The 18,721-nt window shown below is 35.0% G+C and overlaps 2 protein-coding genes and 1 long non-coding RNA gene across 3 annotated transcripts; all 3 read right to left on the minus strand.

Annotated features, from left to right (window-relative positions):
- Window positions 1–1,510: 1,510 nt before the first annotated feature.
- LOC123712015 lies at window positions 1,511–3,189 on the minus strand. Its single transcript, XR_006754031.1, has 3 exons — window positions 3,102–3,189; window positions 2,158–2,315; window positions 1,511–1,647 (listed from the first exon to the last, which is right to left on the minus strand). It is a non-coding gene; the product is annotated as an uncharacterized LOC123712015 (long non-coding RNA).
- A 1,225-nt stretch (window positions 3,190–4,414) lies between these two features.
- Window positions 4,415–6,409, minus strand: LOC123711782 (cytochrome P450 6a2-like). The gene is made up of 2 exons (XM_045664573.1): window positions 5,004–6,409; window positions 4,415–4,884 (listed from the first exon to the last, which is right to left on the minus strand). Exons 1-2 carry the CDS (start codon window positions 6,358–6,360, stop codon window positions 4,712–4,714), a joined length of 1,530 nt encoding a protein of 509 aa, XP_045520529.1. The 5' UTR covers window positions 6,361–6,409; the 3' UTR covers window positions 4,415–4,711.
- A 682-nt stretch (window positions 6,410–7,091) lies between these two features.
- LOC123712128 (cytochrome P450 6a2-like) lies at window positions 7,092–13,293 on the minus strand. Its single transcript, XM_045665097.1, has 2 exons — window positions 11,889–13,293; window positions 7,092–7,507 (listed from the first exon to the last, which is right to left on the minus strand). The coding sequence occupies exons 1-2, from the start codon at window positions 13,240–13,242 to the stop codon at window positions 7,338–7,340; spliced, it is 1,524 nt and encodes a 507-aa protein (XP_045521053.1). The 5' UTR covers window positions 13,243–13,293; the 3' UTR covers window positions 7,092–7,337.
- Between the last annotated feature and the right edge of the window lie 5,428 nt (window positions 13,294–18,721).

The raw sequence follows: 18,721 nt of genomic DNA on the forward strand, positions 1-18,721 counted from the left end.
ATACCCAAAATCCCAAAAATCCGAATCCATTTTTTCATATAGCTACTTATTATACACTTATGAATGTCAGTAAAAATTAATATTAATCTACATTTATACTTACTGTCAGCTCAAGGGCATACGTAGAATAGACGAGAAAAACTCCGTCACTCGTTTAAATCCCCAAGTTTTTTTTGGTTATTACAAAATATCACTAACACTGTGGTACCGTCCACAGTGTTTGGTTAGTTAAAATAATTGGTGTCTATTGTAAATTATTTAATTATTCCAACTTATACACCGACCCACCAACAAACACAAACACACAAATAGTCCAGCTTTTCAAACAAAAAACAAACCTATTTTAGCGTAAAATAGAACAGCTATCAATGTACAAATAGTGTTTGTTGTTGATAATGTTATTATTAATGAGCTCAGGCGCAACTTGTACTTTTAACTACTGTTTCACTATCACTATTTGACAGACGTTGACAAACGAAGAATTATTTATTTTATTACTCGTGTAAGTTAATAAGTATATCCAAGACGTCATAATTAAAGACATAGGAAACCAGGCCGTTGTCTTCCGAGTGGAATAAACCAAGCGTTAACATATATTAAAAGAAAAACCACGTTTTGCAATCTGTTACGAATTTACTTAGTAACTATTGGATACAGATTATATTTAAAGTGGTATATCGTACTACCAAAGGCACATATGCATGTCGACTACTCCAGGGATTTTATTGTCTATTCCGACTAAAGCAAACAGGGCTCCGAATCTCCCTAAGTCGCAGTGGCAGGAGGTTCATTACTACTGTTAAATAAAAGATATCGCTTGTTCCGAGGAACAAAGTCGTAAAGCACTACTTATAACGTTTTGTCATTTATATTATAAAAAACACGAGGTTGTATTTATTATACGAATTTTAGCAATTATTTTATTTTATTTTCCTGAAATAGATAGCAACAACCATAAATATTAAGTTTAAAGTGCAATTATATCAAATAATGATAAAAGTTAATTCGACAGTTGAAAAACAGTGGTAATATGTAACAAACAGTGTAGGTAACAAAATGTAGCGTAATTATTATATTTAAACAGTGAAACATTATGTGAAACGCTATTGCTCTTCAATTTGATTAGAAAAATTACTATGAAATTAGGAAATTAGCTTTCATATTATATACTAATATAATCTGATATAAACATATTTGTATATATACTTATACGTAGTATCCTTGTACTAATAGCTTTCAATTATTTTTCTTAAAACAAAAACAAAAAAGATTTTGTTTTTACGACTTTGTTCTCCGGGGCAAACAAAATACCTTAGTAATCCTTGAACACTGGCTAGTATGAAAAACTAAAACGAAATGGGTTTTGGAAAAACAGAGAATTCTCAAGGTCAGCCAGGTTATATATTATTTAGACAACTGTTTGGTTACATTCAAGTTGTCGTCAAGTCCAAAAGGCCAGTGGTCTTTGGGCGCGAAGTCGCTTCTTCGGAATATTTGGTCTTCTATTAGCGTCCAGAACCATCGCTGGCTTCGTGCTCTGAGAAACTTTTCAGAGGATTCCACAACTGCGTTAATCGCTCTACGGCAGACTGGGTCTCGCTCATAGTTTGTATTTATAGCAAGATTCTTTATGTTACAGCGGAACACCTGGAATTTTTTATTTATAAAATATTATTAAGATCTCACGTTGACATTTGGAAATCAGACTTAATTATTCCATGGTTATTACATGGCTGAATAGGAAGCAATCTACTTGACAATATCTACTGTTTGCATTCATAAAAGGTTCAGGTTAGATATGTTTAAGGTAATTTAGGTTCAAACTCCTCCCACCGCGGAACACGTAGTTCCACGGGGACCAGCCTTGTCGTAGCGAGAGAGCTCAGTACTGGGTGAATGCCTGAATGTTGCTGGATAGCAAATGGGACCATCGCAACGTTATTAGCCGCTTCCGATAGGTTGTCATCAGAAGAACCACGCAAGGTGTGGCCGGGTTGAAGGCGCTTTAGGCTTTCGGCGGTTTGAGTATTTTTCCTGTTCGTGTCTCAATCAGCTACTCAAGATGCTAGTTTGGGTCAGCGCTGTGTGCGTGATCGTTATTGGTATTTTCCGCTTCCCTTCATACGGAAGCGTTGTCTACTTGTGGTGGTGTTGTACCCGTTATACTGTGCGTCGTGGTCCTTAAACGCGCAGGCGGTGGACAGGGCTTTTGTATTGGTATTACAAGGAAGAGGCGGAAAGGGCCAGGGAGTCTCGAAGCGAATGCTTTGTCCGCGACGGCGAAGAAACCGCAGTCCCGTCCTTTAAATGCGGTTCTAAAAAGTGCCCAAGCGGGTAATCAGGTGTCCATGCGTTCAAAAGAAGGTATAGTGTAAAGGAAATTTGCTGTGTCAAGTATTCGTATCTTCGCAATCTAACCATGGGTGCGGACGCAACCGACGTATCGCATGTCAGGACCGCTTCTTGGCTCTGATGTGAATACATCCCGCCTAAGGAGATTGTTGGTGGCATAACCCTTCCACTGTAAGCAGTCGCGCCGCGGTAGTATACGCGCATTTAACCAAGTAAAAAAAAAGTGTTTTGTATCAAACAAGTTCACATTTTAGGTCTATGACTGACTAGGGATGCTGCAATCTGAATTTGTTGTTGCTTTATATAAATTACAGTTTTTAAAGGTGAACTTATCTTTATTGAAAACTTGGCCTAAAACACTAATATCAATTGTTTATTTGTGATGGGTTGAATAAACCTTATTATCAATTTAATATATTCAGTATAAGTATTTAAATTACCAATGCGATTTTGCATGTAATATTTATGCACTTGCAATGACAAACTTTATTTTGTACTCTATAGAGATTATTGAAAATATTAACAGTCCTCTTGACTTGATTAAAACCGTATCGTTTTTCAAATCTGTTGCAGGGTTTTTAAGATCTTCGACTACAGTTAGGGCGAAAGTCTTTAAACTGTTTAGAATGCATGTTATTGTTATATTAAAATAAGAGTTTTATTCAATAATAAACTGTGCTAAATGATATCCAGCTACAAATTATAGTATTCAACATTTTGAATGTATTAAGTACAGCTCTCTTACGCACCTCATGTCCACACATCTCCAGCACGCAATAGTTGACAAAATCAACTGGTATCAGATCCACGCGGAAGCCGAGTGTTTGGAGATGATCTAGTTCATTTAAAGTTCAATAAGTTTTAAAACTAAGTGTTCTAAATTTATTACAAACGTTGGCTACAAGCAAATGTAACGATGTCATATAAATCTTTAAAGAAAACGTTTACCCGTGTATATGCTTAGTACAGATGTCTTTGTGTTTACGTTAAACTATGCTAAAATTGCATTACGGAGAATTTCTCCGTTATGCAATTTAAATTTTGTTTATTTTTTATTTACGTATATGTATGACCCCATACCAAAAACTAAGGCACATGAACACACAGGACTGGACAACTAATTTTCCTTATAAAAATATAAATTACCTCTCAGACCTCTTAGTTTTTGAGGTTTATGTGATAGTGTGTAAAACGAATCACACGGTCCATAATAAATTCTTACAAATTGCATTGCATGTATAAATATTAAAAAAACATTAGGAAAAATAAAGATTATCAAACATCTATTTACATATTTAAATGACAGGAAATGTCTTGACTTTAAGCAAATAAGGTTTTTATCCATCCAAACATTCATTTCATTGTCTGCGGCGTATAAAAACTAAATAGAAAACTGTTGAATTTAAGACAGGGAAAATTTAATATAAGGATGAAGTTGCTTTTTCTTCAGCATCTTGCAATAACAATTTTGTGTCGCTCGAGATTGTGATGTTTTAATAATAGAGATGAATAATTTGAGTTTACAAATTGGTTTACAAATACCTACCGTTGAATTTATTGTAATAGTGAAAGAATATTTAAATTGGTAGTTTTGAAGCCACAAAAACAATTATAAGATTTAAGTCTTTATATTTAATAAACATCTAATGACATACAACTTAACCAATGTTTTTATTGACACTAGAAGGAACTAGCGTTTAAGATACAGGCTAGGCCTAGTTTTAGTTTAGTTTAGACCTTTTACAACCTTTAGAATGAATGTAAGTACAAAATGTAATGTTTTTTAGTCAAATAAATATTAGTTTAGATTCGTGTTGTTCGCACAAGTCACGACATATTATTTCTACCATTAATTAAGAAATTTCTCATAGAAGTTTTAGATATTTAAAATGTTATATACAAGCCAGTACTTTTAAATTGTAAAAAAGTAAAGTAAAAATAAATAAATACTCCTTCCATAAATTATGAATATCGGTTATATTCCTAATTCACAAAACTTAAAATCATTTACATCGTATTGGCGACAATATTAATGGAATTATATATAAAATATTAAAATGGAAATTGACAAGATACAATGTGAGAGAAAATAAAGACAAAGACAAAGAAAGTGACGGAATGGCTTCCTCGCTATGACAAAAGAAAACGAGGAAGATAAATAAAAAGATGGGAAGATGATGTGCGAAGAGTAGCTGGATCTATGTGGATGCGTAAAGATAGAATCAGAGGAGAGGGGAAGCACTTAGAGGAGGCCTATGTCCAAGGATAAGCTGTATAACAAAAATCAATTTTCACATTTTGTATGTACTAGTAGAAAAATGACAATAATATAGGCTTTTATTATTATTATATCCATATTTTACTTTTCACGTAACTTAAGTTTTAAAGGAATGCCACCTTCCACGATTTGAACAACATTGGACCAAGGGTTAATTTGTAGATCCAGCCGTGTTTTTATTGAAGGTTCCACTGAAAAATGTTTCAATACTGCAGCCAAACCAGCTAGGGACTGCATCTGACCGAGACGTGCCCCTGTAAATTATAAATAATGTACTCTTCTGTGAACTGAATCAAGAAATGTTCGTAATAATTAGCCACTATATAAGGAAGCTTAGTGATTCTAAAAAGATAAGAACATGTAAACTACTTACCGATACAAGCCCTTGGCCCTTTTCCAAACGGTAAATAAGCGTAATTATGTAAATTTTTCACATCTTCTGAGGAGAACCTGTCGGGCTTGAATTGTTTGGCGTCTTTAAAAATTTTTTCGTCAGTATGGATTGCCTGTATTGGTATTATTACTTTCACACCAGGATCGATCGTTATCCCCAATTGTGGTATCGTATATTTTCTTGCACACTGTCTTTGTAAAAATCCTAAAGATGAGAACAATCTCATGGCTTCTTTAAGGGCCATATCCAAAAGAGTCATCGCTGATATTGCATCGTAGCACAGTTTGTTGTCATATTTTGTTAGCACTTCGTCAATCTCACTTTGGACCTTAAGCTGTATTTCCGGATTTAATGCAAGTTGATGTAATGTCATACTTGTTGCTGACGATGACGTTTCGAATCCAGCTGCAAAGAAGACAAACACTTGTGCTACCAAATCCATTGTTTGAAGCTCTAATTCCGCTAGATGCGGAGTTCCGTTTCTTATATTCTCGATAGATTCCCCTACAATTTTTCCCTTATCTATTAATTCTAACAATAGATCAATGAAATCATTCCTACCAGATGGCTTGTAATTTCTCTGTTTAAATATTTCGACAACAATATTATACAATTCCCTTTCCACATCGTTGTTAGAAACGCAAATGTAGTTTCTCACTTCTGGAAAAAGGTCCCAAACAGCCAAAAGAATGGCATTACGTAAAGGTACAGTGAATACTTTTTTCCCCAACTCTCTGAACGCGGATTGATCATTATTCATAGTATTCATTTCGATACCAAATCCACAGGCACCGATGAAGTCTGTAGTGAATCTAGCCATCAACTCTCGAGCATCAAATTCTCCTCCATTCTTAACAATGTCCTCTCCCACAGTGTGTAACTTTTCTGCACAATTTATAATCAGAGGAAACATAGTCTTTAATTTCGCTGTGGTGAAGGCTGGGGTCATTTGCTGCCGTAGGAGTTTCCATTTATCACCATCCACGTGAAATAAGTTTCTTAACAGTGGTTCCATTTCAATGTTTCTACCCATTGCTCGTGGGTAGAAGTGCATGAAATCTATATTCAGTATATTCCTGACGATATCGAGGTCTCTAATTATTAATTCTGGTGTTGGGCCTCGAAAGTATCCAACTACTTTTTCTTCTGGATATTTATTATATAAATGCATAGCTATTTGTGTATAAGCTTTGATTCCGAATAGATTCTTGAAATGAGTTCCAAACACTGGCAGCGGAATCTCATGTTTCACGTTTCTTTTACTCCAATACAGAAAATTTCGTGACGTATACAAAATTAAAAAAATAGACGCGATCAATAATAAAAATAAAAACATTTTATTCACGAAACAAATACTTTAGCTGTTAAAACATTACTGACTATTATAGAACAGAATATAACTGTGACAATACAACCTATATTTGTCTTATACGCCTAACAATGTTGAGTAATAAGTTTTGTAATGAATTCATTTGTGCAAATAAATTCTCTATATAAATTGAAACAAAGACTTGATTAAACAAAATTATATTTTTTTCTGTGAATTTTTAATCATTAATGGTTACATGTCCTATTTGTTATACTCTTATTTTTCCAATACCTACTTCATCTAGCCCCTTGCTTTTCCTTCATTCTGTCAGTCACACAGTACTTGGCCTAACCTAGCCTTATACCTCATGAAATAAGTGAAACGTTTTCCCCTAACTTAATATTTTTAAATAGTGTAGTGTGTTTACATTTTAAACGAAAAAGCTGACTGATATGAACTTGCTTATTGTTCCTTTATTTTTATGACAATAAGATGGTTTATTGTTAAGCTATAGCTATTTTTATATTGTGAATCTGCGTTGGAAACGGTCACACTTATTTAAGATATAGTTTAAAAATAATAGTAGTATCAGCTAAAACTATTGCACAGTGGACGATATAGCTAGAGAGGAACTGGGGGAACTTGTTTCGCGCAGACCTTTACCTTCAAGTGGAAGGTGTGCTTCATAAAGCACGTAAGAAATAAAACGGTTTTAACTTAATTTTATAATTTATTTAAAGTGAATGTCTGGAGATAGTAAAAATACATTATACACAATATGATTTATTCATTTATAAGTGTTATTATACACAGATGTAACTGTTTTCTTATATTATCATAAATAAACTTTATACTTTTCTGTCAGAATCAGTTCATTTATCTATTAAATATTTAAATAACCAACCCAATGGAAGGTTTTACAAGAGATAAGTTCCGCATAGAGTAGTAAAATTGCCGAAATCCAAATTATATCTCATTTAATAATTAAAATAAAATACAGTACATTACTTCCGTCGCTTCAATTTCAAAGGTATGCCTCCTTTCACTGCCTGTACAGTGTTGCTCCATGGATTGAGAGGTAGTTCTATGGGGGTTTTGTCTGAAAGCTCTACGGTGAACTTCTGCAGAATAGCAGCTAGTCCCGCCAGAGACTGCATCTGACCGAGTCGAGCGCCTGTGAATTATGATGTATGAAATTTCACGTGATAAATAAAACCTTTTACGTAAAAATATCTAGCTTGGATTCAAGACTAACAAAAATATATTAACTCCAACAGCTTAAATTCTAAAACGGCGTACACTTATTTTATTTATGTATATATGTATGTATGTACATACGTTTGAAAAAAATCATGAACACCCCAGCTGTTTTGATAAGTATACAGTTGTATAAATACAATTTATATACGTCATATAGCACAAGCGATAATGTTATAAGAGTTGACGGTTAAACTGTGTTTAGTTTCATTAATTATTTTACGTAAAAATACGCGTCAAAGTTTCAGGACAATCTCTTGATTGTAATTCACAAGTTCACATTACGAGTCCTATTGTCTTATACATCCACGTTATCTATAGCGATGACTCAATTTTTTGGCTTTTTATTAAATGATAATGCAGTGTAAACTCCATGTAACGTCCCTCGATTTAACGACGAACTCCCTAAAGCGTCGAAATGAATTGGCTTTGGTTGGTTTAGCTGGTTTTCCATACAATGATGGAATAAGTAACTTTACAGAAATTATCTCAAAACAATTAAAACTCCCTATGTCTATTCAACATGTAGAAAATAAAAAAAACAATTTCTGTTACCCAAATACAATAATTAATATGAAAAAAAACCAGACTACATTATTCCAAGTCTAATAAACTCGCTACCAGCTACACTGCTTACTAATATCACAAGAAACAATATTAAATTTATATTAAAAAAATGTTACACAGATCAAACAATTATAAATTATGCATAACAAAAATTATGCTAATCAGACATCATCGTCACTTAATACATATTCGAATATAAGAACACATCCTGTATTCGAATAAGAATTCTCGTCACGAACAGGTTTCTTACATCGGCTATCTATGGAGCGTCAATGTTTCTTTTATTTACGAATTGACTAATAAGAAGAGGGGCCTTACCCATTGCGAGGCCCTTTGTCCTTCGTGAAAACTACGTGATACGAAAGTATGTCTTATAATAATAATCTTGCATAATAATCTAATGAATAGGCTACATCATTCTCGATTGAAATAATAGGCTAAAACCCGATCTTGTGTCATGGAATTCCTCAGATATGTTTTAATAATTTTAAGCCTCGAAAATCTCTTTTCGGCAGACGCAACTGTAACGGGTGTGGTAGCAATAATTCTCTTACAATTGTGGGGTAAACTTCAGTTAATTTTTTTTCTATTATGTATTTTAGCACCGAGATAATGTCCTTGTTTCGTTCATACACACGGATGAGCATATTCAGTTCTTCGTACAATTTATGTCCATCAATATCGCATGATTTTCCTACTGTCATAGATATCTGCAAGTCGCTGCATTGCTTCAAAAGTTAACTATCACATATTTCCTTTAATTTTTTTATATTATACATGAAACTTAATATGATGGTTAAGAGCCTCAAACCTAGGATGGTAACTTGTGCTAACATTGTCGACAATGACATAAAATTTAGTTTATTTTGAAAATTTGTTCCGCATTTAATTCATGAGCTTCATCTTCCCCTTCATAATCAAAATGCCTTTTTTTACATCGAATTCTGACGTCTTTGAACTGTCTGTCAATTTTCCTCGGTAATTTGTCTCGCTGTTATGAAATATGACTGAAAACCATTTTCTTGGTAATTATCGAGCCAATTTGTGAAAGCGTCTAGGTGTCGCTACATCTAAGTGCATGGTTTCGCTTTGCCACATTTTACTTATAACATTTATCTTTATAAGAATGTTGATAAAGTTTATAGCTCAGGTTAATAAAGTATTAATTAAGTATCTCAAAGCTTATTAAAATGAGATATAAAATCTCAATTTAGTAAAATTTATATATCAATTTAATAAAGTTTATATCTCAAGTGAATAAAATTTATATCTCAATTTAATAAAGTTTATTGCTCAAGTTTATAAAGTTTATATCGCAATTTAATAAAGTTTATATCTCAAGTTCTTAAAGTTTATTTCTCAATTCGAAATGAATACAATGAATAATATTCATGTTTAAGACAGGACCACGTCTGGTCCGCTAGTATTCGATAAAATTGAAAGATATTCGTACGGTGCAGTAATTTGTTACTCATACTGCAAGCAAAATAATTTCAAAGTGACAAGAGTTAACGAATTAAATAAAACACGGGGATACCCCGTGGGATAGAGGAGCAAAACATTATGCCCCGACTCCCGAGTGCTATGCGGTACAAAAATCGATCTTCAAGTGTTTCGAGGCGCGATATTCAAGTACTACAAGATGAATTTTTCAATTATGTTTTGAGTGAATGAATTAGTCAACTAACATTATTTTAATCTACCGTATGTAATTAACGATCAATCTCTAAAGATTTTAATTACAAGAAATAGTTTAAAAAATTGATATTTTTCGCTGCTGCTAATTAGTAGGATTCGAGTATTATCTATACGTTTTTCTTCCCACCATTTAACGACAACTCTCTATAATTAGTGTCGTTATATAAAGTCTCTATGTCATGTTTACAAATTTACCTGTGTGAAAGTGACTCAGTGAAGTGTGAGGCGTTGAATTTATATGACGTAAACGTTATGTCATTGTTTTCCGGGATCGAAATAATAACAGATTCACATTAATAGGATACGATTGTTTATTTTAGATGTTCAGAAGTGTCGTATGAATATCGTAATTTTTTATCGTAAACCTATGGGTCATAAATAGAATCACAAAACATGTCTTCAGCGAGAAAGCTGCTCCGAGGTGCTTTTGGAGTTTCTGAAATTGTGTCGCACAAATCCTAGCACCTAACTCAGATAAATTTAGTTATTTTGTAATAAATTTCATAAGTTTAAGGTTTAGATTAATTTAGGTTTCCCCACGGTATTAAACTTAATGTAATAACCATACGTAGCATCATATGATATTGTGATCTTAAATTCATAGAGGCAAAGGGCAAATCTCGAAACAGTGCACGGCAACTAGCTTAGAATTATTTCTTAGTTCTAGAACTCTAGAGCTGTCGGCGACAAATAAGAATTTTGTGCATTGCTCAAATTTGTTATAATAGTATAACCTATCATAACAAATGCGTTGATATATGTCGACCTATCGTATCTATCAAAATTAATGTTGCATGTACTACGATTATTTTGTGTATGTAAATTATTATTTTATGACGTACGACTTGTAGAATGAAACGTACCAATCGTGTTTGGAATAAAATCACTCATGGAACAAATAGAATATTAAGATTTCAGTTATCAATTATTGGCGGCAGTTAAACAGTTTAAGTGATTCCTAAGAAAAGTATATATGATGATATTTTATATTAAGAGTTACCAAACATTTATTCACATTTATTTGTAACCTACAGTTTATATGATACTATAACTATTATTACATCATTTATTTATTCATATTGGGTTGTTACAAATCACAATTTCTTTATTTCAACGACTTACGGTTAATACCTGCGCGTGGGCAAATTATATAATCAAAAATACATCGTAAAAAATTGTCAACGGGACTTTTAATTATATTTTTACCTACAATACCTATGTTGTTTGTTATAGAAACGAATAAACAGTATTGTGAACGGCTTAAAAGATTTCACTCAAATTTTGCAAATCGTTTAAGATCGTTGACCCTAAATAATTATCATAACGGCATTAACTACGCAACAGGTTGTATATGTTTACGCTTTATACGTCTCTTTAGTTCGTACCCAAACACATAGAAAATCATACAGAACCTATGGTTTATAGATGAAATTTATACTCTTTATTAAGCCAGTTAATACTTTTAGTTCATATAACTAATTACAACATTTAAAATATTCGTTATCTGACCCAAATGACCGATTATATTTATCAATATATAATATCAGATATAGATTATTAAGCGATAGACGGACAATGAGAAAAAAAATGTGTGATATTAATGTTATTATTTAATAAGTGGGTATTCTGATAAGATTATTGATATCGCAACACAAGCAAGTCGAATATTCTTACGTATATATGTATAATGAGGTTATTCAAGGGTATACAATTAACCGGTATTAAGCTACTACTCTGGTCCTTGACTAGTTTCTAACGGATTCCATCTCTGTGTACATACAATAGAATCGAACAATATATTTCTTAGTATTGCAATATCAAAATTTTGGGCAACAAACTAAGTTCGCCGAGTTCGCGCTAAGACAAGCTATTGAATGTTTCATAGTCTATGTTTGTCAGTTTTTCAAAAGAATTTGTTAGTACAAATTTGTAAATTCAAATAACGATCTATTTCCATTATTTCGAATAAATGATAATTTTAAATTGTCAGATAGTATAACGCAAACACTATGCTATTGTTATTTTCAACTCACCTATACAAGCTCTAGGTCCTTCACCGAAAGGTAAATATGAATATTTATTTATGTTTTTACCGTCAGCAAACCTCTCTGGCCTGAACTCTTTAGCATTGTTAAAATATTTTTCATCGGTTTGTATTGCTTGAATAGGTATTATTATGTTTACGCCAGGATCTATCGTAATACCTAATTGGGGTATAGTGTATCGTCTTGCACACTTTCTATGCAGAAATCCTAAAGATGGAAACAGCCTCATAGCTTCTTTAAACGCCATGTCAAGATGAATGAACTCCGAAATTGCGTCGTAGCAGAGTTTATTATCATATTTTGCCAGAACTTCATCTATTTCCTTTTGAATCTTACTCTGTATATCAGGGTTTAATGCGAGTTGATACAATGTAAAGCTAGTGGCTGATGACGAAGTTTCAAAACCAGCAGCGAAAAAAATAAAAACTTGAGCGATCAAATCAATCGTTTTTAATTCCATTTCTATATGTTTGGATACTCCATTGCTATCAATATGTTCAATAGATTCACCTTCAAGTTTTCCTTTCTCAGATAACTCTAACAAGAGATCTATAAAATCATTTCTTCCTGAGGGCTTATAGTTTCGTTGCTCAAATATTGATAAAACAATTTTAGATATTGCATCATCTATATCATTGTTTCTGACACGTATTAAATTTCTAATTTCGGGAAATAATTCCCAGATCCCCATTAAAATAATATCATAAAAATATCTGTTAAACATATGTCGACCGAGTTCTCTAAATGCTGAGTGTTCGTTATTAATACTGTTCATTTCAATGCCAAATCCACAAGCACCGATAAAGTCTGTTGTAAATCTAGCCATCAACTCCCGAGCATCGAAATCTCCACCGTTCTCGTCTATTTGTTCTCCTACAATATGTAGCTTCTCAGCACAATTTATAATTAAAGGAAACATAGCTTTTAGTTTGGCGGTAGTAAATGCTGGTGTCAAGCGTTGTCGGAGTAGTTTCCATTTATCACCGTCTAAATGAAAAATATTTCCAAGCAATGGCTCTAATTCAGGATTTCTGCCGAGTGCTCTAGGATAGAAGTGAATAAAGTCGACACTGAGAATATGTCTTGCAATATCAAGGTCACGTATGACTAGGTCCGGTGTAGTGCCTCTAAAATATCCAACCACTTTTTCCTCTGGATACTTGTAATACAATTCCGTTGATAGTTGTGTAAGACTTTTGATACCAAACAGATTTCTGAAATGATTACCAAGAAGTGGCACTGGAAAATCATGTTTCACATTTCTCTTGCTCCAATATCGAAAGTTTCGCGTCGTATATAGAAATAACAACGCAATTATCACGAGCATCAACACAAACAACATATCGCCGGTCTGTTTCGTTTGCAAGCAACTATTTAACTGAATTAGGGAGCTAGCTGTGTGCCAGGCGTTTATGAAATGATAAGAAGTATCACGATAATGAGTTATTAGTGAACAAAACATGAATTAATATAAATCATTGAGCTTTGATGTTGCCATTCAAAGTACAATATTGTTGAAGGTAATATACGGTGTAATTTGCAGCATCTTTTGATAGGAGTAAAGTTAAGTGCTAAGTTTGTTTGTAGTGTCCTCGAATTTTGATTAAAGATTACACCAAAACTCAAATATTATCTATAATATTTTGTTAGGTAACTGACTCGCTTTCTGGGCAATGATTACTAAAGATGTACTAGTTGACCTTCCTTAAAAATGTGCATAATATTTTTTTATATTATATTATAAAGTTGTAACCGCGCGTCTAAATGAATGCAAAGAATGTGTCAGAGGCTCGTGCAAAAATGAAGCTGTAGTAATAATACAAGTGTTGTTAACCTTTGACCTGTTAAGTTGACATGTATATTTATCATAATATGTAAATTATCGCTGTTTGAAAAAAAACTCGAATTTAAAAGTTTTTGGAAACTGGAACATGAACAAGCCCTATAAGTTGATAATAAATTTAGGGACATGTAAGGCTTACACATACTTAAGTCATGTATTATAAATATTATAATAAAGCATTCAGGATACGTTTGTACTAGACAAATGGATTCATAATTCGGAATTCGATTCATTCGATATATTTATATTTTTACTTGAAATATTCTTAAACTCTTACGAATACATATATATTATTGGTATTATAAATAATTTGCGTATAAACGGGGTATGAAAATTATTACGATGTGGTTGGGCGGTGATATCGAAATGTCTGAAAGTCATAATACTTTATTTTATGGCCATCAAGATTGATTAAGGTGTGGGGACGCTAGCTACCGTCAAGTTAACAACAAGTCCGTAAATAAATAGAAATTAAAAAGTTACTACTAGAGAACGTCTCAAAACAGTAAATGCGGACTTATTTTGCAAATAGATTCAATTCGGGTAATGTTATCAATTTAAGCAGAAGCACAAAAAGAGAATTTATAACACTTGAGAAAACAAGCATATGTGATTAAAGGAACGGATTTGTAGTGAAAGTTATTTATCTCTAAAAGAATCCTAACATCTAATCGACATAAATTATAAAAAGTGGCCTTATCAGAAATAATACAAGTATCGCCATCTCTTGGAGAATAGCAACAACTATAAAAAATAATTTCAATATCATCTGCAATCAACTTTAGTTTTTTTACTTGAAACTGGCATAAAGTTAAATATTATAATATATAACTATTGCCATAATATTAAAAAAAACTTTAGTTTACAATATCAGTTACTAGAGGGCGTTATTAGTAATAATAAGTCTGAATCGATTAGCAAATAGCAATTTTTCCATACACCACCGTCAATTACCAATCATACTCAATACCATACCGTCAATTATACTCCATATGAAACGTTAAAATTTACCCCAAAATAATTATTCAACTATTTTCGCATGAACGAAGAAACAATTCATATACAGTACAACTGTTGCCGGGCTGGTGCTGGTGTCAGACCGCTAAGTGATAAAAGGCCAATCCCCTATTCCCTTGATTTATTGCCTATTACAATTAAAGTAATAGACTAGTAATGTTCATATTCAAATAATTCTTGTGATAGCGTCTAAGCAAAGTTTTGCTTTATAACGTTAGTCTTTATAAGGTAATTAATTTCGTGTAAATTAGGTTTTGTTTATTTCGTTTAAACGCATAAAACAAACCGTGCATCAATTACACACGCACAGCTACTTGTAACTAGTTGGCGCTATACTTAAATCTTTAGCAACAAATAATTCAAGCTTCAAGCCATACAGGTAATGCGGATGAAGTATGGAGTTAATACAGCTCGTACGTTAATGAAACAAGGCAGATAACCATTAAACAATTCTTCAGAACACTCTCCATAGTAAGAGAGAATTTAGCCGATCAGTATACTGTTGGTATACGGTTGTATAACATTAGAGTTTGACAATTTGACAAGCCATTCACTCTTGGTTAAAAAGAAGAAGCTGGTATTTGGTATAGCACCTGTCCAGAGACGTTAGCAGTATTCTGACTGAGTGTTTTTATGCAGATTTTGCCGCGCACCACCACAATGTGAAAGTTGCCCACTGAAGTATTTCCGACCTAATTCGACTTAGTATCCCATGTACCATTTCTTAATAAGCCCGGCAACGCACTCGAGATCCCTCTGGCATTGAGAGTGTCCATGGTTATCACTTTACATCAGATAATCTGAACAATTCATCTCAACAATTTCCATAGTAAACGCGGTAGAATATGCCGAGAGACCCCAAATCTTACGCAACGCCAAAGGATTAAGCAGCTCAGAAAGAGACTGGTCGAGCATTCTTATCCCATCGAATACGGTCAAGTGTAAGGAGCTGGTATTGAAAAAAATCATTTATTATCAATACAAGCTTAAAAACTGTCTAAAGGGGTATGCTCAGGCTTTCTTAAGAAGGAAGTATCATTTATTCATATAGGTAACTTAATTTACACTGATAAAGGTCAGTAAACATCTTTATTACAACAGTAACAACTTTATTCCATTCTCTGCGGTGCCGATCGGTGGCAAGTCACAGCCCTGGTTTAAGCGTCCTTGCAAGGCGGCATCGCGTCGAAAGCGAGAATGCTTTAATGCATGGGCGGAAGCGGCGATATCTCGTGATGCCAATACCAGCGAACATAAAAAAAAGCATATAACTCAGCCTCCAGATCCTTCAAACGGGAAATCGCTAAGGCAAAGTCGGAGCACATCGCCAGATTTGGCGAGAGATTGGCCCAACTCCCTTCGGGGACTCGAGCCTTTTGGTCTCTCGCCAAAGCTGTACAAGGGAATTTTGTCAGCCATCGATACCACCGCTGCACAGAGAGGATGACTCGCTCGCCCACTGCGAAGGAGAAGGCCGACCTCTTGGGCTGTCTCTTCGCATCCCACTCGACTTTGGATGACCGGGGGAGATCACCACCGGCGATTTCGCGGTGTGACAACTCAATGCCGGAAATCACATTCCGGCAACGTGCTGTTCGCAGAGCACTATCTTCCTTGGACATTCATAAGTCGAACGGGCCGGATGGTATCCCTCCAATTGTGCTGCGTACTTGTGCTCCTGAGTTGGCTCCGGTCCTGACGCGCCTTTTCCGGTACCTGTACTCGCTCGGCACTGTCCCGAAGTGCTGGAAGACCGCTTCGATACATCCGATCCCTAAAAAAGGCGATCGCTCTGATCCGTCCAACTATCGCCCAATAGCTATAACCTCTTTGTTCTCCAAAATAATGGAATCCATTATTAATGGCCAGCTCTTGAGGTATCTAGAGGACCACCAGCTGATTAGCGATTATCAGTACGGCTTTCGTCGTGGTCGTTCGGCTGGTGACCTTCTAGTATACCTTACTCATAGATGGGCAGAGGCAATTGAGTCCAAGGGGGAGGCACTAGCGGTTAGTTTGGACATAGCGAAAGTCTTAGATCGGGTGTGGAACAAAGCACTGCTCTCGAAGCTTCCAGCCTACGGGCTTCCTGTGAAATTATGCGACTGGATCTCCAGCTTTCTGGCCGATCGGAGCATCAAGGTCGTCGTCGACGGAGCATGTGCTCAAACCCGTGAATGCTGGGGTCCCACAAGGCTGTGTTCTGTCCCCGACCCTGTTTCTTCTGCATATCAATGACATGTTGCAACTTAGCAACATTCATTGCTATGCGGACGACAGCACTGGGGATACTCTTTACACTGGCCGGGCAGGTATTTCTCGGGCAGTTGTCGATGAGTACCGGAACAAACTTGTGTCTGAAGTCGAAACTCTACTACGTGGAGTCTCGGACTGGGGTAGACAAAACCTAGTCCAATTTAACCCCAAGAAGACACAAGTTTGCGCGTTTTCCGCGAAAAAAATACCCTTTGTCGCTACTCCTCTTTTCGAAAACACTCTTCTTGAAGCCACAGCCAGCATCGAAATACTTGGCGTTGACATATCGAACGACGTTCAGTTTCGCGGTCATTTGGAGGGAAAGGCTAAATTAGCCTCCAAAAAGCTTGGTGTGCTCAGCAAGGCGAGACGGTACTTCACTCCGGGCCACCGCTTGCAACTCTATAAAGCGCAAATACGGCCCCACGGATTACTGTTCTCACCTCTGGGCCACCACCTCTTTCCACTTGACCGTATCCAACGAAGAGCGGTTCGAATCGTCGATGACCAATCCCTCTCCGAGCGGCTCGATCCTTTGGCGTTGCGTAGAGATGTGGGGTCACTCTGCATCTTCTACCGCATTTACCATGGAGAGTGTTCAGAGGAGTTGTTCGGATTAATACCTGCAGCTGAGTTTCAGCATCGGACGTCGAGGCAAAATACAAAATTCCACCCGTATCACCTCGACGTCCGACGTTCCACGACTGAGCGTTTTTCAAGGCAATTTTTGCCGCGCACCACTGCTATGTGGAACCAGCTGCCCACTGAAGTATTTCCGAACCAATTCGACTTAGGGTCCTTCAAGAAAAGAGCGTACAAATTCTTAAAAGGCCGGCAACGCACTCGCGAGCCCTCTGGCATTGAGAGTGTCCATGGACGGCGGTATCACTTAACATCAGGTGAGCCTCCTGCCCGTTTGCCCCCTATTTTATAAAAAAAAATCTTATTACTTCTATATTTAGGTTTACTGCCAGTTATAAAATCAACGGAGGGATCGTACGAAAAATAACTCTTATTAAAAATATTTCTAATTTTCATGGCTTTTTAATTAAAACTATACGCTACGCTATATACGAAATCTTAATACCTTCACAGTTGGGTATTATTTCCATGGGTGTTATTACAAAAAAAATTGGTGTCGACTACTGTATTGAATTAATTTAATTTAATTTAATTAATGTAACTGTTACGCCTATATTCAAATAACTACAAATGATCCAGCTGTTGAAACAACGGTTTTGTTACATTCAAGTCGTCGTCAAGTTCAAAACTCGCTTCTTCAGAATTTTTGGTCTTCGATTAGCGCACAGAACCTTCGCGTAAACGAGGCTTCGATCAAAATATCTATTAAAACAAATATTCTTTATGTTATGGCGGTAAATGGCCTTTTTATTTCGCGTTACCAATGATAGAATTTCTAACTTTTTATATGTTTTAGACACTTTTATTACACTTACACTAGCTGACCTGGCGAACTTCGTTTCTCCTTAATGTGATTTTATTTAGCCGACATCGGTCATATAACATAAATCGGTCGAGCCCTTTCGGAGGTGCTTAATCACAAACACTGTGACACGAGAATTTAATATGAAAATACGTATTTTATTAACGCAACAATTTTAATTTTGCACTTTAAAGTAGGTAACATTTTCTTTTAGATTATTTACAGTTTTTAACGATAAACACTTATCTTTATTGACAACAT

Source organism: Pieris brassicae, chromosome 7 (assembly GCF_905147105.1).
Source record: "Pieris brassicae chromosome 7, ilPieBrab1.1, whole genome shotgun sequence".
Classification (NCBI taxonomy): domain Eukaryota; kingdom Metazoa; phylum Arthropoda; class Insecta; order Lepidoptera; family Pieridae; genus Pieris; species Pieris brassicae.